This window comes from Solanum verrucosum, unplaced genomic scaffold (assembly GCF_900185275.1).
Source record: "Solanum verrucosum unplaced genomic scaffold, falcon-dt-bn FXZP01000064.1, whole genome shotgun sequence".
Taxonomy (NCBI): domain Eukaryota; kingdom Viridiplantae; phylum Streptophyta; class Magnoliopsida; order Solanales; family Solanaceae; genus Solanum; species Solanum verrucosum.
Window position 1 is genome coordinate 1,962,421 of NW_026020144.1, and position 24,398 is coordinate 1,986,818.

At 31.1% G+C, this 24,398-nt stretch overlaps 4 protein-coding genes across 6 annotated transcripts; 3 read left to right on the forward strand and 1 right to left on the reverse strand.

Moving 5' to 3' along the window:
• The first annotated feature begins 1,396 nt into the window (after window positions 1-1,396).
• Window positions 1,397-6,360, forward strand: LOC125827682 (transcription factor bHLH110). Its single transcript, XM_049507000.1, has 7 exons — window positions 1,397-1,955; window positions 2,277-2,844; window positions 3,563-3,691; window positions 4,018-4,083; window positions 5,134-5,199; window positions 5,373-5,432; window positions 5,973-6,360. Exons 1-7 carry the CDS (start codon window positions 1,783-1,785, stop codon window positions 6,114-6,116), a joined length of 1,206 nt encoding a protein of 401 aa, XP_049362957.1. The 5' UTR covers window positions 1,397-1,782; the 3' UTR covers window positions 6,117-6,360.
• A 6,314-nt stretch (window positions 6,361-12,674) lies between these two features.
• LOC125827625 (bifunctional nuclease 2-like) lies at window positions 12,675-16,452 on the forward strand. Of its 2 annotated transcripts, none has more exons than XM_049506930.1 (11): window positions 12,675-12,894; window positions 13,573-13,881; window positions 14,305-14,475; window positions 14,582-14,631; window positions 14,735-14,791; window positions 14,867-14,932; window positions 15,052-15,126; window positions 15,480-15,598; window positions 15,779-15,870; window positions 16,050-16,105; window positions 16,205-16,452. In XM_049506930.1, exons 2-10 carry the CDS (start codon window positions 13,590-13,592, stop codon window positions 16,100-16,102), a joined length of 975 nt encoding a protein of 324 aa, XP_049362887.1. In that variant the 5' UTR covers window positions 12,675-12,894; window positions 13,573-13,589; the 3' UTR covers window positions 16,103-16,105; window positions 16,205-16,452. The 2 variants fall into 2 exon arrangements, with proteins under 2 accessions (XP_049362887.1, XP_049362888.1); XM_049506931.1 differs by having other exon boundaries at window positions 12,727-12,894; window positions 16,217-16,452.
• A 739-nt stretch (window positions 16,453-17,191) lies between these two features.
• Window positions 17,192-19,576, forward strand: LOC125827750 (phosphatidylinositol/phosphatidylcholine transfer protein SFH4-like). The gene is made up of 8 exons (XM_049507073.1): window positions 17,192-17,317; window positions 17,744-17,906; window positions 18,218-18,317; window positions 18,495-18,761; window positions 18,845-18,922; window positions 19,011-19,112; window positions 19,282-19,331; window positions 19,421-19,576. Exons 1-8 carry the CDS (start codon window positions 17,311-17,313, stop codon window positions 19,551-19,553), a joined length of 900 nt encoding a protein of 299 aa, XP_049363030.1. The 5' UTR covers window positions 17,192-17,310; the 3' UTR covers window positions 19,554-19,576.
• Window positions 19,577-20,062: 486 nt separating this feature from the next.
• LOC125827848 (protein HYPER-SENSITIVITY-RELATED 4-like) lies at window positions 20,063-22,013 on the reverse strand. 2 transcript variants are annotated; one of them, XM_049507193.1, is made up of 3 exons: window positions 21,658-22,013; window positions 20,858-21,491; window positions 20,063-20,527 (listed from the first exon to the last, which is right to left on the reverse strand). In XM_049507193.1, the coding sequence occupies exons 1-3, from the start codon at window positions 21,993-21,995 to the stop codon at window positions 20,147-20,149; spliced, it is 1,353 nt and encodes a 450-aa protein (XP_049363150.1). In that variant the 5' UTR covers window positions 21,996-22,013; the 3' UTR covers window positions 20,063-20,146. The 2 variants fall into 2 exon arrangements, with proteins under 2 accessions (XP_049363150.1, XP_049363151.1); XM_049507194.1 differs by having other exon boundaries at window positions 20,858-21,507; window positions 21,658-21,749.
• Window positions 22,014-24,398: the final 2,385 nt, after the last annotated feature.

A 24,398-nucleotide genomic window follows, 5' to 3' on the forward strand; every position in this document is an offset into this window, starting at 1 on the left:
CGTATAATGTTTGCTCACTATTTTTTTTAACGATATTATTGATCTCCATAAAAAGTGGAATTTCTTGTAGTGGCTTAGGCCTAATATAATAGATGTCACGGATGTCCTTTCGGCTAAGCCATTATTAACCTCAAAAGTGTTCATATCATGTGAACTTATACGTGACACATGAAGTTAATGTCATGGATTTGTCCCTCCGGCTATGCCATATTGACCCCAAAAGCCCACATGACATGTGGACTTGTGCAATACCTTGTAAAGCTTATATGATTTTCCTCTTTCATTCAAATATGAGATTCGCCTAAAATGTGATGTGCAAGTCTTCTTCAAAACCTAGCCAACCTAGAAGCTAGTATGTTAGTCCTTCTCTCAACTCGCCCTTATCTATCCACCCTCCGTCTTTGGATGGGTCACAATTGGATAGCTCCAATTTCACTTCTCACAAGACATGCCTACATTATACCTATTTCCAATAGATCATCAACAATTATATGTACACTACTATATAGCAAGGCATTGGACCACCAAACTTGAACTTAAAGAGTTACTCTATAGCCTATAGTGCATGTTCTTCCTTAGCTTTTTATTACTATACAACTTTTAATTACAAAGAAAACTAACAAATGTATATAGCTAGTATCATGGACCACATGAATAATGGAAAGATAAGCATATCCAATTTGGCCTTTCACAACAATACTTTTGTGTTATGTTTTAATTTTAATATATATATATATATATATATATACCAACAAGAAGGGGAGTTATATATAGTACAATTACAAAGACTTGTCAAGAAAACATGTGGGTATCAAAGAAAGAGAAATAACAATCAAAAGAAATATGGCCCTTTTGTTATCATTTCTCTTCACAAATACACTTTTTTCATTCAAAGCCTTGGGATTGAAGGCAGCAGCGCCAGACATTTTTAATCATAACCTTAGGGAATTATAATCATCTCCCTGTAATTGCAGTCACCCCTAAATACCCACCCTACCCCTCCACCAAAAAAATAATAAAATACAAAAATATAATTAAGTATTATACAGTATGATGCCCTTGGAGACAAGAGTGGGAGACATGAAATTCGTTTTTTATATATTGTGAATGTGCAAAAAAATAAAGTTTGGCAGAAAAAGGAAAAAAATAGAATACATTATAGTATACCTTATATACTCATTTTTGTTTTATTTTAATACAAACGCGCTTTCCTTTTTAGTCTGTTTTGAAAAGAATGTAAAGTTACCTTCTTAATGTTTCTATAGTTACGTATCTGTCATGACATGTTTAAAACTACAAAATTCAGAAATACTTATTTTTAAATGTATGTCTAGATAAATACTGTCATATAAAATGAAACGGAGGGAGTATATATATATATATATATATATATATTATGAGAGCTATAGCTAGGGGTTCTATCTCTTCTTGTTTGCTTGCTTGTTTTCTTTCTTTTCAAGGTTGCTTTTAAACCCCTTTGAGATATTGAATGAGTAAGAACAAGACTTATATGGTGAAAAAGTGGCTAAAAAAGTGAAGATGTCAAATTTATGTAGGTTTAATTTCTTTTGAGTTTATATAGTATAGTATATAGTAGTAGAGAGGAGATAGCTATAGCTTAAGGGTTTTTTTTTAAGAGAGAAGAAGATAAGAAGGAGGAGGAGAAGAAGCTTGAGTAGTATATAGTACTTTTGCTTTTTAATTATTCTTCATCTTGGGATTTTCAAGTGCTTTAAAAAAAAGAAGCAAAACCTCTCATATTATTATTATTTTTGTTTAATTATGGAGCCTGCAAATCTCCATCAACAATATCAATATCATCAACTCCAATTCCAAGATCAATTTCCTCTTATTGGTATTTCTCCAAATTCTTCTTCATCTTCTAATAATTCTTGCTATGGAGGAGTTTCAACAACAAACGCTTGGACCCCATGTACTACTACTACTACTATCTTGTAAGTCCACTTTATTATTTAGTCATATAGTGTTTCATATGAATGATTATATTTTGGCTACTTCCATTATATTATCATGATAAGTTTTTGGAATATTAGAATCTCTCTTCTCTTTCTCCTAATAACTTTTTTTTTTCTTTTGACATTCTTTTCTTGATTTGATGTGTAACAAATAGAAATTAAAGTATAGTAATCCCTTTGATTCACTTTCCTTGGACCAATATTTACAATCTTGAAACTTTGATTAATTATTACTTTTCCTCAAAAGCAATAGTGTTAATTAGATTTTATCTAATCTTTTTTTTTTTTTTGCTTATTTAGGAACAGTCATGGAAGTGGTCTTATTAATTCATATTCTAGTGGAGACATCATCAATACTACAAATTCATCATCAAGTGATCCATTAAACCTAGTTAATTCTATGAGTAGTACTACTCAAGATTTGGGATTTCATCAATGGGCTAATAATAACATTAAGCAAGAAAATTCATATCCAAAATTTACTCAAATGTTGACAAGTCCATCAAGTATAGAAGAAGGAGGAGAATTGAGTGATATGAATGCTAAGCTTTTGCTTGGTACACTTTCTAATACTGGGCTTCAACTTTATCATGGAGATAATAATAATAACAATAATCTTCTTTATTCTTCAAATTCTAGTAGTATTAGTACTAATAGAGGGAGATTTAGTCAAATATATCCCACAATAAATGTGTCCAATTTGAATATAAATCAAGCAAATTCTTGTAGCTCTTTGGATATGAATTTACAGCCATTGGATCTCATCAATTCTACAAGATATGGAGGGAGTTTTAGCCAGACATATGGCTTAACAACAAATCATTTTCAGCATTCATCAAGTGAAAGTCCAGTAAATAGCTCCACAAGTGTAAGTATTTCTATATGTTTTGCGAATTTTTCTAGAGTTCACTATTCACATCATTATATGCAAATACTGAACTCCAGTATTTCTAATACTAGTGAAATATGTTAAGTGATACTTCACTTAATTACAAATTAAAACTTCAACGTTTTTCAAGTGAAATTTATATCAAGCCTTTGAATTAAAACTTTATTATTATTTTTCGAGCTTCAACCAAATATTGTCAAAATGTCGCTTCTTCTTCTCATATATCAATGTTTTTTTAAAAATACTTAACTTAATTTTGCATGCATTTAATGTGTGCATTGTTCATACTATGTTACTAGCAAGTCGGGATAAGCAATTTTAACCTAAGTTTAATAATATGGTTAGTAATTATATATACTTGCATTGAAAAATATATAATTTCTAATTAGGGAATTAATTGCAAGATATTAATCCAACAAATATAATATCCATTTTCCTTTAAATATTGTTTGTGATTCTCTTAATTACAAGAGAATTGGGAAAGTTTTTTTCTTTTTTTTTTACTTTTATAATTATATGCAAGAAAAGAGAAAGGCATTCTTTTTTCATATTAAAGTTTACTTCAGCTTTATACGTTTATATATGGCTCTTTATCTCTTTTTATTTTTTCACTTTCTTCAGAAATGAGTCCGTCTTTTTGATTGATATGATTAAATGTGTAAAATTAACTTTATTATTATTATTTTGAATTTTGAAGATATCGGCCTTTAGTAATGGAATGCCTGAAGCTAAAAGGACCAGCAATACTTTGGAGACTAATAAAGGGCCTCAAAATGCACCAAAAAAATCAAGAGTTGATTCACGCGCATCATGTCCACCCTTTAAGGTAATTTATTAAGTTATATACATCGACCGTGCAAAAATAATAATATTAGACTATTTATGAAATTTATAATCTTAAATACGATACACATATACACATGTTATCTGTTATAACAAGTTAATGAAAAAAAGTAAAACTCATAGTATGTATGTTATTGTATCACATTTGATATAAAGAGTTATTTTATGTTATTGCAGGTATAAGATGAAAAAATTATTTATACTGTCGAAGCATATAAACGATAAAGTAACATTTAGGATCAAAGGAAGTAAACTAAACTTTTGATTGGTATTTAAAGGGTGATTTTGCTTTATTGGAATATAATGCAGGTGAGAAAGGAGAAATTAGGAGATAGAATAGCAGCTCTTCAACAATTGGTAGCACCTTTTGGCAAGGTATATATACCGTCTTTTATTTTCCTTTTTAGTCCATTTACTACATTATGTAAAAGCACATATCATGTCATTAACAATGAATTTGAATTTGGGTCATTTGATTATAATTGCCTTAAAGAGAGTATATGCTCAGTATCTTAAATTGCTAGTGAAATTGATTTTTAGAGACCTTTCACTATCTTAATGTTTGGACCTAGATAGTATAATTAAAAATAAGTGAGTGATGGGGAAATAATTTATTTGAGAACGAAACTTGAACCGACAACAATGACATTGTTGAAAAGATAATAGTAGTAAGTAAGAAAATACATTAAAAGTGTCCTTAACGGTTTAAATTTTTAGATGAGACTGATGATCATATACGATAAAGATTTTAAGTCTGAATCTCATCGTTACATGAGATGACTATACAGACACAAAAGACATTACATTAGTAAAATGATTTTGAGTAACTTATACACTAATATTAGCATAGTAATAAGAAAATTTCCACACTATTAACATATAGAAATTATAATGAAATTCTCAGAATAAAAAGCAAGGTTAAATTAGATGGTCGTTTTGGCGTCAAAATATTCAAACATAGCACGAATTTCATGGAATTGTACAGTGAACAAAGTGCATGCTTAGGGTATTTATAACCCCGAGAAAAACATTGTTCACAAATCACAACTCACTGTATTCCTAAAAAGTTTTTTTCTTCATCCGATATTTGATATCCGCGCATGCATAACCAAAATATTTCAGAGTGAATTAGGCGAAAACCTCAATTATGTACCACATACTTAGAGTCCGACTAAATCTAGACTCATGCATTGAAGAGTCCATTTCTGAAGGCGATACTCAACATGATTTTTAACATTTTCATAAGTTTAAACTCAAAATCTCTGATTAAAATAAAGGGATCACAACTATTCCATCATACGTCTATATTACTTAAAGTTGCTACAACTATACTATACTTGCATTGTGTTAGTAATTTATTTATTTAGAGAGACACATTTATACTGACAAGTAAATTAAAATGTTTTGCATGTGAAAATATTGCAGACGGACACAGCATCTGTACTAATGGAAGCTATTGGTTATATCAAATTTCTTCAAAACCAAGTTGAGGTACCTACCTATACCGTTTATCACCTTCCATAATATATAGCTCGAACTTGCTTCGTATTTTGTTTTCATATTTTTCTTATAATTTCGCTTTACTTCAAGATACATAATTTATTTTCACTAGCTAGGGTTTGAGATTTTTTTTTTATTGATCATGTTTCACTTACTTTCTGTAGACACTAAGTGTGCCATACATGAAATCATCACGAAGCAAAGCCAGCAGATCATTGCATGGAGTAAGATATATAACTTCATTCTTCTCTCTCTATATATATATATTCTACTCACTGTCTCAATTTATGTGAAACTCATTCTTTTCTAGTCAGTTGAAAAAGAATGATATTTTTCTATATAATAATTGAACTTTAACTTTTCAATTTTACCCTTAATAACAAACAATATTTTTCATATGGTAACTCAACGAAATAGTTATTATCTTAGAAAGTCATTTTTCTTTCATCAAAGAAATTGATTTTGTAGGGAAAATAACTATTATAAATTAGTTCAGTAAGCAACTAAAAAATTATCAACTCCAAAAATTTATCTACCTTTGTTTTAGACCTCAAGACTCGAGTTTTAAAAATATTTCTTTTTTTTCTCTTAAATTTCGTGCTCAATCAAATAGTGTTACGTATCAATGGTTATATCATAGTCTCATTGTTCCGAAAGATATTAAGGATTGACTATCTTTCTCTTTATACGCTATATCTTGAAAGGCAATGAATACGTCATTTACTGACATATATACTGTATTGATATTATTATGGTGGGTGCAGGGTGGTGTAGAGATGAATAATGAAGAAATGAAAAGAGATCTTAGAAGCAGAGGTTTGTGTTTAGTGCCTTTGACATGTTTAACTTATGTTACTGAAGGTGGAGGAGGTGTTTGGCCGCCCCCTAATTTTACTGGAGGCACTTAAATTAGGAGTTTAATTTGGCCACGTCATTTTCTTTATGTAATTTTATCATTTTTGCTTTATTAATGGAGCAAACTTGGTCATTCTGAAAAAACAAAAAAACAAACATAACTGTTATGTTATTGTAGAATAGACCAAGTTTGATCCATTAATGGTTTGTTAGTTTTTAACATTACCTTTTTCATATTATTAATTATTATGACTTTGTGCAACTTATTTGAATTCAAAGTAACTAATGCTCCCATTTAGCATCGTACTTGCAATTTTTTTTTCTCTATATGTGCTTCCTCCGTTTTAATTTAAGTGTCTTAATTTGACTGAATACATAATTTAAGAAATAAAGAGAGATTTTTGAATATTATAATCATAAAATTGAAGGTGTGTGTTTAATCTTTTAAATCGTACCGTTTTAAACTTGCGTTGTAGAAAGACAAATCAAAAAGAAAATTATACCACTTGAATTGGGACGGAATGAGTAATAAAGTAGTTTTTTATAGGAAAAATTGTATGAAATAGCAAATTATTAATTCAAATTAAATGTTGTAGTCATAGTTTATTTTATTTGTAATTCGCAGCAAACATCCCATTTTTTTGCCATCTAGTTCGGTATACAATTAGCCATTTTCGGTATACAATTACCCATTCGGAATACAAATGTATAAAATGCATTTGTGTTTGTATAAAGAGAGAGAAAAGTGTATATACAAATACAAATACATATATTTTCGTTCTATACACTTATAATTATACAAATACAGATCTTTCCCTGCCCAGTTCTTTTTTGTCTTTCTCTCTTTCTCGCTTTATACAAACACATATTATACAAATTACAATGTATATTTTGTGTTGTATAAAGCGAGAGAGAGAGAGATTTGCATATAGATTTCACATATACACTTATACAAAGAACACGTACATATACAAATTACAGCAAATGTTTTATATACAAATTATCCAATTGTATAAATGAATTTATACAAAACTGAAAAAATTGTATATAAATTGGATGTATCTAGCGAATTATACAAATCAAAAGCTCCATAGCAAACATAAAATTTGTTATGAAGAGCAATTATACAAACTATATCTATAACATACAAATATAATTTTTATGTTTGCTATATATGAAAGTTGCTCTTCTTTATATACATTTATGGTTTCCGTCAAGAAGTTAGGAACTCTAGACCTAACTAAATAGTGTTGCTTTAATAGACTACAATTTTAGTGCTAATTCTCTCTAAATATCTGATGACAAAAAACAAATTAAACTTTAACCGCTTTATAATCAAATAAATTTGATGTTTAGATTTGAAGTTTGAGCTGTCAAAGTGTAGCTTCAAACTTCGGGTATATTGTTCAAGCTTTTGGGACCTTCGAGGAGAAGCCAACCCCTAACTTCAGACCCGAAGGTATGAGATTTTCATTTGAGACTTTAAAGTTTAGAGAGTCTAGAGTTAAATTTGACATGATACAAAACATGATCATTAACTTGACATCAACTGACAAATATAACCTTTAACTTTGAGTGTGTACAAGTAGACACTTAAACTTATATAAAATTGAATAACTTGACACATTCGTCCTACATGACACCCTACATGACAATTTTGAGTCACGTCCTTAGTGTATTATGTCATGTAGGATACGTGTGACTACTTGTTCAATTTTATACAAGTTTAAGTGTCTACTTGTACACACTCAAAATTGGAGGGTATAGTTGTCCGCTGAAACCAAGTTAAGGGTGATTTGGCGATTGATCTGAACATCAGAAGTCTTAAACTTATAAATATAAGGAAGAGGAGCGATTTGAATATTGACTAAACTTTAAATGTAGTTTTTATAACTGACTAAAATTTAAAGAGTATATGTAAAAGGCCAGCTCCCTGAGTTTCTACCGGCGGGCTACCAACCGGCCCAATAATGGGGTTGAAGTACAGGCCACATGGGCTGGGCTCGTGGCAGTGATTCCGCAATTGAAATGAAGGGCCGAAATATAGTATATGTATATTGTGTGTGTGTATATATATATATATATATATATAAATCACATCATATATCTATTTAAGGTTTAATATTACAGCGTTTAGATGTAATTTTTTTATATTACTACTTATAACAGTTTAATTACAAATATTAACAGATTAGTTTTAATTTATAATTTAATTAATTTAATTAATTTAATTAATTAGTTATTATTTTTATAATTACATTATAATTAATAAGTAAGAGAAATAACATTAATATTAGAGAATCAATTGTCATTATCTCTTCCGCCATTTTAGGGATAACATTATATTTGAGAATCAATTGTCATTATCTCTTCCACCATTTTAGGGATTTTTTCCCAGATTTCACACAACAATCCCCACCTTCCTCTTTTACCCACACGTAAATCTCACACCCCCACCCCCACGTTTCTCTTTTACAGAGAACTAACTTTTTCTCTCTCATCATCTTCAACGTTCATCTTCTTTATTCAAAAAGAAAATCAGTAGAACTCCCACATTTATATGATTTAATGGTGGGATGAGATCTACACACGAAGAATGTTGAAATTCCTGCAAAGTGTGGTTCCTCTCAGTTGAAGGGTCAAAAGGAGAGAAAAAACGAAGAAAAGAAAATGGTGAGTCCGGCAAATCAAAAGGGAAAGAAGAGGAAGGGGAAAATTGTAGAAACCCCTTTTGATTCGAATTCTGATTTTGTTAGTGAAATAAAAAAGAAAAAAAGCAACAAATGTAGAAATTGCTCAATCTTCAAAACCATCAACAAGAAGAACAATAAAAAAGAAGGAATCAAAAATTCGAATATCCAAAAAAGGCAAAAAAAAGCTGTTAGGGTAAGTATTATATTTAATTTATTTTCACATTATTCAAATTAGTGATTTTTTTGCTAAAAATATCACATTATGCTTATTGTTGTTTCGAAACTTTTGTTTGGGTGAAACTTGTACGAAATGTGAATAATATTTATATAAATCTCACTTTAATATATGATTTTGGGATAGTATATGAAATGTGATATAATATTGGTATGCAAATGGTATGAATTGTGTTTTGACATTGGTATGAAATTGGTTTGATATCAGTAGCCCAATGGTATGAGTTGTTAAATTGGTATGCAAATGGTATGAATTGTTAAATTACTCTGTTTTGTATGAATTATGACTAATATTGATATGAAATTGAGATTTTTTCTAATAGGAAGGTTTCTTTTTCAATTTCTTCATTAATGTATTTAAATTTTTAACATTGGTATGAAAATGGTATAAAATGATTTTTCTTTCAAATTTTTTTCAGTGATTGTGGTTTGTACACGTGTCTATTAGCTGAATACATCATTAATGGAGTTTTTGTATGCGTTCTGTTGATATCGATGCAAAGTACCATCGTCAAAGGTATGCCACAATCATATGACATTATGGAAAACAAAGAATGATGATGGCGCGACCAGTGAGAGTGAAGTAACTGGCACTGTTGCTAGCAAATTTGATGGACCCCGCATAATAAAAGTACATGCTCCGAATACCAGCAATTGTCCCACACCAAGACCACGGAGATCAAATTTGAGATAGTTGATTGCATCTTAGACTTTTTAGAATTACAAGTTTTTTTTTTTACTTTTGGACGATATTTTTGTGTTTGTTACAGCTTTAAGTATTTGACATATATAATATCAACTGTTTTATTTCAAAAAGATACCAATTACATATGAATTACAGATTGACTATTGTAATCGCAAGATACTAGTTATATACAGACTGCATTCCAAATGGATACACCATTCTAAAGATAAATTACACATTGACTCTAATAATTCTCGGGATAACAGTTATATACAAAATGCATACAAATTGGATTCAACATTTAGAGTTTATGATTTTACAATGTCTTATTAACTAGAAAGAAATCATACTACTAATTTAGAGTTCATAAACTAACTCTGACTTATAATTGGTATCCAAAATGTACACCTTTGGCATCCAAATTCATATTCTAACACAAAAAAATAAAAAAATAAAAAATAAATGAAGTTGGTATCCAACATGTATAAATACATTGTATAAACGATTATGCCAATGTAAAATAGTGATAATTGTATTTTGTAACAACCTCAATTACGTTTTTGTTTTACATTTTTTTCATCCTGGACAATTTACAACCTAATTGTAAATTATATTGTCTTAACAAGCGTGGATTAAGTATTTTTAAAGATGTATGAAGTTGTATACAATCTGTATAAATACTGGAATAAACAAATCTTACAATTTAAAACAAAGATCATTAAATGTTGCACCAACATCAATTACATTTGGTTTTATTTTGTTTTTCTGAAAATGGATAAATTAATTAATTTTAACAGATTAGAGTGAATTAAGGAAAACAAATATTCCTAATTAGTTTGAATCTCCTAAGTTTATGCTAATTAAAAATTATCATCAATCAATTCAAATTTAATTAATACATCTATTTTCATTTTTTCAGTTTTTTTCTTTTTTATTTCTAATTCCGTTTTTTTTTAAAATTTTCGTTTATCTTTTTTTTTTAAAAGTTTTTTCCAATTAATAAAAACATTTCTTTTTTTGATAAATTTGTTATAACCTGAAATTTTTAATGCTATAGCTTGAAAGTCTAAATCTATTGCTATAGCTTGAAAATAGTACTATAATATATGTCATATATGAAATTTACACTATATATAATATAATTTTTCAATGAAAGTGTGTCAAGCAAGGATAACTTCGTGCTTGCTTGTATTATATTCCTATTATTGTTATACTTATTCAAATCCCTCAAAATTCTAATGAAAACACTAATTTAACAACTTCAAAAGATTCTATATTCATCTCTTGCTTGATCGATATAATATTCCCTTGTTACCTTTCTTACAACATACTCTTTCTTGGTTTATTTTAATTTTAAAGTATGAGTAAAGCATTTTTGGAATGTATCAACTTCGTCGATATTGAATTGAATAAAAAAATCCAAGTAAAATTCAAAAGGCATCAAAGCTATAATAAAATTAGAAAGGATAAATAAAAATAATAATCCATACATTGCTTGGCTAGTAATAAAAGCCGCCATAGTTGAACTAGTCTCTCATTGGCTCATATCATTAAATGAATATTATTTTATTTTTATTGATCCTTTGCCAGCTATTTTGCTTCATGCTAAGCTTCTTCCATTTATTACTACTATTTATTTACACCTACCAATAATTAACTTATGAAAAACTTAGCTTCTAAGGGAAAAAAACTTGTATCAAAATAAAATAGGAAGTGTTATATCTTGCATAATTTTAGTGAAAGTTATGACTTCCCCAAATATTATATTTGTACAATTTCAAAAGATAATTTAAAAAAATTATATCTTAAATCTTTTTGTTAAAAATTCTATCATTCTAAACTTGTTGTTATTATTATTATTTTTATTAAGATAAAGTTGAATAAAAATTTAATCTTTTTTAATCTTTTAAGTGTATCATATCGTGTGTTTAAAATGAAACGGGTGAAATAACAGTCGACTTTCAAATAATAAGATAAGATAAATAAAGTACAAGATAGATATTTTTCCTCACGTTCAAACCCTTTTTCTTTGATGAAAAAAGGAACCTTTTTTTTTTTCATTTTAAAGAAATTATTAGGGAAGGGGTTCGAACAATAACATTTAAGGAAATATAAATAAGTAAAAGGGAAAATACTCAATTATGTTAATTGCCATCGAATTTTGAGAAAAGATTCATCTATACCATTCGTTATAAGTTTAGCTCGTCTGTACTATTTTCGTGTGAGGAAAAGACTGTCATTATTTATTAACTAAAATGACATCGATGAGCTAAACTTTTACGAATGACATAAATGAGCTTTTTCTCTAGACATATTTAAGCTTTTTTCCTGTTAAAAATGTTTTGATTAATGATGTGATTAAATCATAATTGACCACGTGTAAAAAATAATTTCGTAAAATCATAAATACATTTAGTTTACAAAAAATGACATAGATAATCTTTTTCTCAAACGAAAATGACATAAATAAATCTAACTTTTCATCGATAATATAAATAATCTTTTTCTCAATATTTGAGCCAGAATAGTTTACTAAAAAGGGCCTGAATTGTGCTAAATTGACAACAGAAGGACCCTTATCCAGTGTAATACACGTGGCAGTTACAGAGCAGTTTTAATTTCGTCGGCCGGCATTGAGGTGAAGTGTCTATCAGTTAGCTTGATCATGACGTCCCCTCTATGCAAACAAACCTCTACTTTTATGAATTACCATAATTACCCTTTCCATCCTCTGATATTTTTCACCAAATCTAAAATTAAATATTTAACACATGAATACCTACACTTTGAAACATATATAATTTTTTTTTCTGAAGAAATTAGAAAATTATTTATATTTCTAGAAGCAATATATATAGTTTTCCTTGGGCATAAGGTAAGAGGACATAATTGTCCATAAAGAAAAATGAGAAAGTGCTTTTCCTTGTCCAATGGAATTAAAATATCTACAACTCCCCACAGTCCCTTACTTAACTATTCTTCTCCATTTCTCTTTTTTCTTCATTCATTCAATACACACACAAAAACAAAGTGTTTTATCTCTTTATCTTTTCTCACACTATTTATCTTCTTCTTCTTCTTCTTCATCCATACCTCTTTGTCGCCTCTAAATTATCTCAATTCTCTTTCTCCAACAAAAAATATCATTTTCCTTTTTCTTATTTGTTTTCTGATAATAATTTATCAGTAAACTTGAAAGGCTTACGATCGCTGATCCAGGTAGTACCTAACGCTATTATTCTTCTTCAATTGGATCGATCAGAGGATTAAACTATTTAATTAATCAGTAAAAAAAGTTGAATTGTTATTTTTTTTTAATTGTTGATCACTGTGGAGAAGATGAAGGTTTGATTGTTAAGTTGAAATTTTAAGCAGAACTAGTGTAAAAATTGAATCTATTTTGTGTTTACGGTAATATTATGACTGTTTAGACTTAAGTAGTGATCACCATGGAGTTGTTGACTTTTGAATTATGATCAGAACTGAGTTTTGATTGGTGAATTAGAGCAAATATGTTGCTTTAGTACTTTGAAATCCTTTTTTTTTTGTTGGATTCACTTGTAGTTTGTGGAATTATTTGTTGTCGTTAATGGAATGGATAAGTGAGACCCCTAATTGTTTTTAAAGTCAAATTCTTATAGAATTGAAGGAACATAGATAGTGACGGAGTTAGGATTTTTATGGAGGGTTCAAAAATATATAGAGGTAAACCAAGGATTCAGCATCTACATATATGCATATAATTTTCTATATATAGTGTAATTTTTCGATTGGATGTAGAGAATTCATACAAGTGGCATTTATTAGTTTAGGACTGGAATCTATATAAGTAATTTGTGATTGAGAGTAGATTTTTGTGTATGATCCTTACTTTTAAGGTAATTGTTGTCTGTGTAGATTCCTGAGTAGGCAGAATGAGCTCTCTGCAAGGGCCTGTTATTTGTCCTGTTGTTCGTGGAAAGCAAACAAGTCAGTTTGCTGTTCCTGTCAATTCTTCTGTAGTGAAGGCGAAGATTTTGAAGAGTAGGTTCTGGGGGCTTAATGGGATCTCTAGCTTCCGGGTTAATGTGGCTCGTCAACCACGATCACGAGTAAGCAAGGTGATACAATGCACTTTTAGTTCATCATCAGACGGAAATGGTAGCATGGCAGAGAATTCCAATGAAAGCAACGCAGATTATGTGAACTCTAGCGTGGTCGAAGCTGGTATGCTAACTTTGTTCTCAAGTGCTATATTACTTATTGTCATACTCTGATTCTTATTGAGAAAAAACAATTGATAATGCTGGGATTCATTGTTCCAAATAATAATTTCACTGTTGTCGTGCGGGGATTCATTGTGCGAATTATAGTGACTGAAGTATAACGATCTAATTTAGTATTGAGATGATTCTTCTACAGCGTGATGACATTCCCATAAATTTCCCAACTTTTCTGCGTATTTCACGTGTCAAGTTTTGAAGTTAGGTTGCATGCCTCACTGTTGGCGGTCTTTTGCTTCACGTTAGTTGAAAGGCAATGTTATCTTTAAAAACCGAGATTGATGTTAACCAACTTTCCCCCAAATAAATGAATAAAAAGGCAATAACTTATCTATGTGGGGTTGAATTTCCTATTCTTCTTGTGTAGTTGAAGTGCGAAGTGGGCCAGATGGTTTCATGATCAAAATGAGAGATGGAAGGCATTTGAAATGTGTGCATAATAATCCACAAGGAGGTCATCTACCGGATTATGCTCCACATCCTGCGATTGTATTAAGAATGGAAGATGGGACAGGGCTTCTTCTCCCTATTATTGTTTGTACGTAGATATTTCGTTCATTTGTTTAATGACTGGACTGTCTCTTAGTGCATAAATCAATTAAGGCCATCTCATTTCTCTGTCTTATGTCTGTTTTATATGACAGTGGAGATGCCAAGTGCGCTGCTCATGGCAGCTGTGCGCAATGTCCAAATTGTAAGTTTTCCTATCTAGGTGCTGGTAAAGCCATCCTGCCAAATTTCTTGCAGCATTTTTCTATTTCCGTTACTGAAAAAGACACATGTTGGCTTTGTTTCAGGCCAGACCAACAATGTATCAAGTTGTGAATGACATGGTTGAGAAGATGGGTTACACGGTAAGCTTGTTATTTGTGCTCTATCAGTAGTTGTGTTATCTTTTATGCTTGATCTGACAGTTCCCCTGTTTGAAGGTTAAACTTGTTCGAGTTACAAAGAGGGTGCATGAGGCTTATTATGCTCAGTTATATCTAACAAAGGTGTGTAAAATGCTGTTACTATGCTGACTGACCATGTCCTCACGTTTCAGTACATCTTTAGGCTAGGGGTATGCAACTTAAGCACCTCTAATATGGTTGTAATATGGTTGTCCTTACAGTCCGACAATGATGCTGAGAGTATTAGCTTTGATCTTCGTCCGTCTGATGCAATCAACATTGCTGTGAGAAGCAAGGTAAAAAACTAATCTCCCCAGCTTCTGTTTTGTACATGAGCTAACTGATACCTTATTATTGTGGAGTTAACTACATATGCAATGTATATCTTACTTTATATCCACCCTAAACTGAGTTATACAAGTACTATTGAATTCATGATCCGTTCCATAATGATCTGTTCATGATTGAGGTCATGATCCCTCCATCCGCGGATGGAGCGCAATATACAATTTGTGTACAATGCCATCCATATTTTCCTCAATAGTCCCCATCGCTATAGTCCTATTTCCTCACTTTAATTCAACTTTATGGTGCTCTTGCACCAAATGAGTGCTAACATAACAAACCTTCTGCTGTTTAATTATTCCAGGTGCCAATACAAGTCAACAAGTACTTGGCTTATAGTGATGGTATGAGAATTGTTGAATCTCCGAAGCCAATAGTGCACACTACTGGTTCTGATGGTCTCCTGTTCACCGAGCTTGACAGGTAAACCTCCATTAGGTATATATTTTGATAAAAAATAACAATAGCATTATTTTCTGTTTGGGAGATAAATATTGTAAGTAGTTTGAAATTATAGCTGAAACTCTTCATGTTTGCCAAACGATGTCTGACAATGCCTTATTGTGTTGTGACTAATATAATCCAACTTGTATTGTGGGTCAGGCCTAATGGCAAGCCATGCATTGAAACAAAGGAGTTTATTCTTGTGCGAAATATGCTGATTGCGGCGGTTGAAGAACGATATAGAGATGCAGGTGCGCTTGTTAACATGTCCAGATTTTGTGTGGAATGGCGTTTCTGCTATTCATTAACTGTGTCAAGTCAAAACTACAAAATCAAATTGAAACGGAGGGAGATTCTTTTTCTTCATTATTTTGCCAGTTCACAACCCTGGTTAGCTGCTTTTGCTCACTTTTGACATTGGTAATTACAGCTCTATGGAGGGACAAGCTTACTCAATTGCGATCCAAGAGGAACTGGATATAGAAGGTATATATATTGTCCAATCTTTTTCCTCAATGCTGTGAACTTTCATCAAAACTACTGGTAGTATTATCGTATGACTATACGTGAAATGTGATTTCGTAGGTGTGGTTAGAGTTGTTTGAGCAAAGAGACTACTATGTATATAGAAGCCATTCATCAGAGCCAATGTGGTCAGCATCTTCAAAGATCAATTGTAGTTCTCCCCTTACTATGTTATGTAAAAAAATAATTTGTGAATATCTGTATATATGGAACTGTAAATGTAAGACGGACCGGTAAACTTTATGGTTTTCGGACATGCAAGTGTTTTTTTCCAGTTTCCACGTTGATCTTACAGTAAGTGTGCCGTCCATATTGTTTCGTTTGCATATTAAGTAGTAATTTGAAGATCTAAACGTAGAAAAGTGGTCAGTCAGCGCTATTTCTGAATATACTATTACTACCCTTCTATTAATTTGTACACATCTTAAGTTCATTAGAAGGGTAGTGTTTTCTACCTGAAGAAACTTTTTTATTCTCAGGATTTGAACTCAAAATGTTGAACTTCCGTTCACTTCATGTTGTATTGACCGTGACGTTTCTGAATACAGAGTAGAAGATGCTAAATATACCAAAGAATCATTCTAATAATAGACAAAATAAAATGTCATTTCAGTTGAAGCCTCTTTTTGGGTATATCCTACTGCAACTACAATTTGTTTTTTCATCAAGGATAAAGTCTAAGAGAGGAACTTGCACGTAATCAATCCTAGAAAAATGTAGTGATGTTCGATACGAAGAAAAATATTTCATCCATCCATTGGGGAAGGGAAAGTAAAATATATTGGAGGGTGAAGAGGATACAATACTTGTGAAATTTGTTTTATTATTGTTATTAGGAAAGTCATTTCTCTTTAAAACAAGAAATTTATTTTACTAGAGTGAATATTTTCTAATTTTTTTTTTGTAAAAATTGGATTTTACAAATAAATAAATAGAAAAGGGACAACGGCATATTCCCGCCAGTAAAAGCACAAAACCAACCGCTATCAAAAAGCTTAACTGCTTCACGTAACCCCCAATTCTCTTCATATCCAAACTCCAAATATTGTTTGAAGTAAAGTAATTAAATACTCAATATTTTTGTTGCAGGTCAAAAAAAAGATCACTCATTTTATCTGTTAAGCAGACATTATTATAAACTTCATTTTTCAACCAGTCGTACGAAAATGTCAGGTAATTTTGTACTCCATTTATGATATTTTCTCTCTACTATATTCTTCAAATCAAATCAATATATTCACTATTACATGTGAATTGAAGTAAGAAAAAAAACAACGATTTCATGTGAAAATTAGCCTACACCAATGATTTAGGATTGAGACTTAGAAATCAACAACATAATCAATGTATTCTACAAGAGGAGTCTGGTGAGGGTGTTTGTGTACGCAATTTTACCTAGCCGAGCCGAACTCTGTAGGATTTTGTGGATGATAGTTTAATACTCATCATATTTTACTCATGGATAGTCAGATTTTGCCTTTGTTGGTCATGAAGTTATGTTTTGCTTTTATGGTTAAGTTATTGACTCCACTCTGTTATCCTTTTCAAGTGACTGTTTAGTACTCGTATGGTTAAGTATGAATTTGCAAATTTTCACAGGTGGTGAAGGATCTTTATTTGATCATGGAAACTGTGAAGATCAATTACATTCTACGATGATCAGGTCACAAAATGATATGGAGTTTGTAAACGATTTTCGACAAATCCTGATCCTGGAAAATCTGCTTCCTCCTATGCATGATGATAATCTCAAATTACTAAGGTGTCCTGTGTCTAATTTTTAACCTAAATCATCTTATTAGGTATCTCTAATTTACATCTGCTTGAAATGTAGGATGTAGAAAATTAGATTTCATAACTGGTGATTTTAAACATGTCATTTCATCATTTTGTCTCCAAAATATAAACCTTTACCTTTCATCAACTGTAACGTGATACAAGGCAGTTACCGGAAATTGCTTTTCTAACTCCATAGTTGTTTCCTAAGCACCACGCGTTCATGTTCTAGACTTTATCTCAACTCATGTGATGACAGAAGATGATGATCTTGAACTTTGAGTTGTACAATTTCAGATTTCTTAAAGCTAGAAAGTCTGATATAGACAAGGCAAAGCTCATGTGGACAAATATGCTTCAATGGAGAAGAGATTTTGGAACTGACAGTATTATCAAGGTAGACTTACTTTTTTCAAACACTAGTGTGTAATACCATATTTCTGAAGGTCGACTAAGGCTTATTAGACATGCTCTAATCTTCCTATGCACATATGGACGTTTTCTTCTGAAATTATCCGGCCACATTTTGGTTTAAATTTCACAGTTTCTTGATCATACACAATATTTTGCTCAGGATTTCAACTTCCATGAAAGAGATGAAGTTCTACAAAACTACCCTCAGGGTTATCATGGCACAGATAAGGAAGGAAGACCAGTTTATATTGAAAGATTGGGACTAATGAACGTTGACAAACTTTTGGAAGTAACTACTCTGGATCGTTATGTTAAATATCATGTCCAAGAATTCGAGAAGTCTATTGCCTTCCGGTTTCTTGCTTGCTCTGTAGCTGCAAAAAGACATATTGATAGAGGTGTTACCATCTTGGATGTTGAAGGAGTGGTATAGTAGTCTTTTCTGGTGGATTATTAACCTCTTATTGTTCAGTTTTCAGTTTTCATAATGTTCGTTTTTCTGTATTGTAGAGTTTGAGGAACTTCACGAAACCTGTACGAGAAGTCATTTTGCAGCTGCAGAAGATTGATAATGACTATTATCCTGAAGTAATTTGATATACCTCTTATCAGCTTAGCTATAACACATGACTTTTACTGATACCTAACATCTAATGTTGGCAAAATAATTTTGCAGACACTTGGTGAAATGTTTGTTATAAACGCTGGACCAGGATTTAGGCTACTCTGGCATATACTCAAGCCTTTTCTAGACCCTGAAACGACGTCTAAGATTCATGTATGGCACCATGTTTTCTTCCTATGATCAAGTTTTTCTCATGTTTCTTTTATATTATGTTATGAAGAAAGGGTTTCATTTATATCCCAAATGAGGATTGATGAACATGAGTCCAATAGAACAATTTATAGGTTGCTCATCAAGAACTATTGATTTTTGAAATTTCTAGATTCTTGGCAACAATTATCAAGGCAAACTGCTTGAAATCATTGATGAATGGTAATTGTCTCTAACTTTGTTTTTTCAATCCTAGATGTTATACGAGTTCTTAACAATTTAACATATCGTGAAAACTTTTTGATTTTCAGTGAGCTGCCAGATTTTCTAGGTGGTAGGTGTACATGTGAAAATAATGGTGGTTGTTTAAGGTCAGATAAAGGGCCATGGAGAACCCTCAAGGAGATATCAATGGTGAATATGGATTTTATGTTACGTTTCTAGTAGTATGTTAACAACCATTGCTACTTGCTAGCAGTGGTTGCTTATCTTCACCATCTCATTGTATCTCAACTGATTCTGACCTTAGGAAGCAGAGTGTTTAGAGAAGACAATGGCAACACTGAACGCTACAAGGCAACTAAAACCAGCCACAGATTGTATGTATATTCCATCTTCTTTTTCTTATTTTGAAAAATTACTCTCTCTGTCTATTTTTGAAAATATGTATGTCACATAGCTCATACTTTGTGATCTATCTACGAATTGGCTATAGACTATCCTTTATCTTGATTGATGTCTCCATGAATGACTACATCTTTATATGTTTTGGCCATGACCTTCCTGCTACTCTATATAGTCCTATTGTGGATACCATTGTGTTCTTGTATGAGAATAAAAGATCTTTGATGTTTTGGAAACTTTTTGAAACATCATACCAAGCTTATGAATAATAGATCGGCCAATGATGAAAAGAATTAACGGAATCGAGGTAATTATGTTCCAAAAGCATCAGAAAAAGCTAATAATATTATTGTTCTTTAACATATGAAAGAATATCAATCACTCTATACAGGAGTGGTAACGACTTATCTGTTTTAGTCAGCAATGCTGCTTCTCGTCACACCCTCATGTTCCTTGTTTTGAAGGAATTTGACGAGGTTTTCTAGTGCAACGTCAGAGTTGTTGCTCTTCATCAGCTCTCCTGCTACTTCAGCTGGTGTTACCTTAACTCTCTGGAACAGATCTTCAATTTTCTCTAACAGTCTATGCTCCTCTATCTTTAGGTAATTAGATGCTAGTACTCTGAAACCACTGAAAGTACAGTATGACATCTCAATGTGCACGTCCATACGTCCAGGTCTCAACAATGCTGGATCAAGTCTGTCCTTGTGATTCGTTGTGAACACTATGATTCGCTCATCTCCACAACTCGACCACAAGCCATCAATAAAGTTCAACAGCCCAGAAAGTGTAATCTGCATTTGTAGAATTTTTTATCAAAATACAAGTCAAAAGTATAATCCTAGCAGTTAATATTCATGCTAGTGCTTGAAGATCTATTATATTTGTTTCACTAGTCATCAATGTAATCACATGCTTCAAATGCAAACTACATTGTAAAAGATCACAATTGATGTTGTACATGAGTATTTGTACTTTTCTCAATAATCGTCGAACACATAAAAGAGAGTTTTTTTTTTCTTCTTTGTTGAATAACAGGAATGAAGCCGTCTTTTCTCAGGAGAAGTGAGAAGTTCTTTTATGTTGTGCACTGAAAAATGTGTCAAAGAAATGCATTACGATACCTTGTCATCTTCAGTTGTGTCATTATCATTTTCTCTATTCTGCAGCCCCACATTGCAATCAATGTCTTCTATCACAAGTATAGAGCGGTTTGATGAACCGATCAACAACCTTCTCAAATCCGAATTGCATTGCACCTCTCTCAAGTCCAAGTCATAAACATCAAACTTAAGGTAATTAGCCATAGCTGCAACTAAGCTCGATTTTCCTGTACCAGGCGGTCCATATAACAAGTACCCCCGTTTCCAAGCTTTTCCAACTCTCCTATAGTAATCTTTCCTACTTACAAACATGTCAAGATCCTCGATCAACTCCTTCTTCATTTCTGGTTCCATAGCCATTGTATCAAATGTTGCAGGATGGTTTAACACGACAGAACTCCAATAATCAGTCCCATTATAATCCACCGTGTGTAGCCTTACTACCCTTTTCTCCTCCTTAAACTCTTTGGCTCTCTTCAAAATATACGGTAAATAAAATTTTAAGGCCATCTCCTTTTGCTTCTTGTGAAAACTTAGCTCAAAATATCGAAGCTCTGTCTTCGGGTTGGTGCTCTTTTCACTCTGTTTGATTCCCCTAGACTTCATGATCCAGGTGAATTTGACATTTTCATAATAATCGGTTACTTCTTGGTACCTATTCACATAAACAGCTTCAAAAAATTTTAAGATAAGCCTTTAGAAATTGGACATACACATTATCGCAAATTGTGAAATCCAAATTTTGACTTCGTTTCTAACTTAAACCAAAAATTGTTCAAAATATAATTCAATCGGCGCTCTACTGTTTACCTCCAACTTACCTATCAACAGTGACAGCGAGCTCTTCGTCTTCATCAGGCTTGTTAACTTTGATCCTTTGAGTCCAAGCATTAACCTTCGTACCCAAATAAACATTGACGGTGTCGAACATTTGGTTCAAAGTGAGACCTTCAGATTCTTCAATGACTACAATCAGCTGCGAGGAAAGGCGGTTCGATAATTTTTGAAATCGTGAAGAAAAAAAGAGCTGGAGTTGTTCCGGTACAAGGTCGCTAGCTATTGATCGGAAAAGAATTACTGAAGCGGTGAGAGAAGTCGCCGCCGTTAAAATTGTTTTAGAAGACGGCATCGTTTCGAAAAACTCCATTTTTGTTAACATTTTGATGTTTGGGAAATTGCATGATTTTGATCCTTCTTGGCAGGCAAGAAATCTCTAGAAAATTTGGTTCATACATGTCCAGAAAACTCTCGGGCCGTATGATGTAAAATTTTAGGCCCAAAGAATGAATGTAAAAATTAAGTAAATTTCATAGTGTTGAGAACTGATTATACCTTATTTTTATTCTTTTTCAAATTAGATATCGAAACATTCATGCGGATACATACTCCATGCATGTATCGGAGATGGGATTATTGTAATTTTTTAAAATATTAGAAAATTTTAAAAATTATAATAAAATAAAATATGTATTTAGGTAATTTTTCAAATTTTTTTTAGCAATTTGATAAAAGTCTTCCATTATACACATATAGACTCCTTAATTAATCATACATCTAAGAGTCATTTGATAGAGTGTGTATAATAATAGTAATACTAAATAGGGTGTATTAATAATATTAAATCGATTATCATGAGATTATTTCTTTTTGAAGAATTTGAGATTTCTCGAACACATGTCACCTCATTATTTCAAAATAGAAGCTGAAATCAAATGTCCAAATGTATGCTAAGATAAAAATATAGAGTCCAAACGTTCGTTTCTACTTCAGATTAGGGGTGTACATGACCGGGTTGGTTCGGGTTTTTCAAATATCAAACTAAATCATTTGTGTCGGATTTTTAAATCTATAAACCAAACCAAACCAATAAAACTCGGGTTTTTCAACCTCGTTTTTTTTTTTGGATTTTCGGATTTTCCGGTAAAGTATTCATACAAACATATAATTTACTTGTACTTCAAAAATTTCTTTTAGTCTTACCCAAATATAACTATCTAAGGTGTTTCTTAAGAAAATAACACAAAATATGATAATGACATTAAAATATCCAACAAAAAAAATAATAATAATGAAATCGCGTAAAACAAATATTGCAAATTAACAAGTCATAATGAAAATGATCATAATTTAAAAGTACTAAATCATGCTAAAATAAGTTTAATAAGTATTAGTTACATGACTAAATATTAAAGGAAATTAAAATTAGATTATGTATTTGGATTGTCTAAATCAATGTAAAATCAAAGAACAAATATTCAATATTATTGTCATTCTTAGTGTTGAATTGATTTTCTTTTTGCATTAGTATTAATTTGATTTTGATTTAAGCTTTATTATAATTACCAACATCTATGAACTATAATCTTTATTGAACCATTCAAAATTCTAAGTTTCAATTTTGAAATAATATATTAAAAGATAAAAGCTATGAAAAAGTATAAGAAATATTTAAAAATTATATCAAAGTAAATATTTTTATGTATAAAATAAAATTTTAAAATTATATATATAATGTCGGGTTGGTTTGGTCTCGGGTTGGTTTTTTTTAGTTAAAACCAAACCAACCCAAAAATAGTCAGATTTTTTTATCCAATATCAAACCAAGTCAAACCAATCACTAGTCAGATTTTTTTTCTCGATTTGCGATTTGATTCGATTTTCGGTTCGATTTTATAACCCCTACTTCAGATAATTGAGTCAACTGACCATCAAAGTACCTATTAATAGTAAATGAACTTATGTGCCTCTAAAAATCTACTATGTAGGCAAGATATGAAATAACCTATTGCGTGGACGATAAATAGAAGAAGAAAATACAGAAAGGAGAAGAACTGCCTTTTAATTTTACCAATTTTGCTAACGTACTTCGGTTGTAGCAAGTTTCCCTAAAATGCCCAGCAACACGTTAAAATGCAAAATTAAATTACTGTTTTATCCATACACTAAATTATAATATTATAAATCATTCAATTAATTATTAAATAATAAATCATAGTATATTACAAGTAGAAAGACCTTAAATGAAACGTTCATAATAAATCATAATATCATATTTTTACTTAGTCTCTTCCACGTCGTGTTTTTCATCCAAAAATTTCAATTTATCTTATTAACCTTTCCTTCATCTTCATAATTTATAATTAAAATGATCTTTAATGTGTATTAATTTTTGAATAATTATACTACTAATTAATTTTTGTGCCGCCTCATTCTTTATTTTTTTTTTGTAATGTGTATTAATCTCTGAAAAATTACAGTACTAATTAATTTTTGTGTCTCTTCATATTCCCTTTTTTTTTTTTCCCCTCTCATGCTTTACATTAAATTAGAATTAATGGTTGTATCAAATTAAAAAAAACAATCTATACTCATTATTATGGTGTAATACAATTGCTTTACCACCTTTATTTTTGGGCAAAAACATTCTTACCAAGTTCATGTCAAGGGTTGTACTTTTTAGACGATTATTTATTGCTTTTAAGTATAGCTTAGTGAATCCACTTAGTTGAGGTGTTTTATATCCCGACAAGGTATATGACAGTTCTGACAGCGTGGGCGAGAC

Bases quoted from the DNA above. Each gene is read 5' to 3' on its own strand.
- LOC125827682 (XM_049507000.1), top strand. From the start codon at position 1,783: ATGGAGCCTGCAAATCTCCATCAACAATATCAATATCATCAACTCCAA. The intron at 1,956-2,276 runs GTAAGTCCACTT...TTGCTTATTTAG, and splicing joins ACTACTACTACTACTATCTT to GAACAGTCATGGAAGTGGTC. The intron at 3,692-4,017 runs GTAATTTATTAA...AATATAATGCAG, and splicing joins CATCATGTCCACCCTTTAAG to GTGAGAAAGGAGAAATTAGG.
- LOC125827848 (XM_049507193.1), bottom strand. From the start codon at position 21,995: ATGTTAACAAAAATGGAGTTTTTCGAAACGATGCCGTCTTCTAAAACA. The intron at 21,492-21,657 runs GTAAGTTGGAGG...TTATGTGAATAG, and splicing joins CTCGCTGTCACTGTTGATAG to GTACCAAGAAGTAACCGATT. The intron at 20,528-20,857 runs GTATCGTAATGC...CTACAAATGCAG, and splicing joins ACACAACTGAAGATGACAAG to ATTACACTTTCTGGGCTGTT.
- LOC125827625 (XM_049506930.1), top strand. From the start codon at position 13,590: ATGAGCTCTCTGCAAGGGCCTGTTATTTGTCCTGTTGTTCGTGGAAAG. The intron at 14,792-14,866 runs GTAAGCTTGTTA...CCCTGTTTGAAG, and splicing joins TTGAGAAGATGGGTTACACG to GTTAAACTTGTTCGAGTTAC. The intron at 15,871-16,049 runs GTGCGCTTGTTA...TGGTAATTACAG, and splicing joins AGAACGATATAGAGATGCAG to CTCTATGGAGGGACAAGCTT.
- LOC125827750 (XM_049507073.1), top strand. The intron at 17,907-18,217 runs GTGTCCTGTGTC...GTACAATTTCAG, and splicing joins GATAATCTCAAATTACTAAG to ATTTCTTAAAGCTAGAAAGT. The intron at 19,113-19,281 runs GTATGGCACCAT...TGAAATTTCTAG, and splicing joins AAACGACGTCTAAGATTCAT to ATTCTTGGCAACAATTATCA.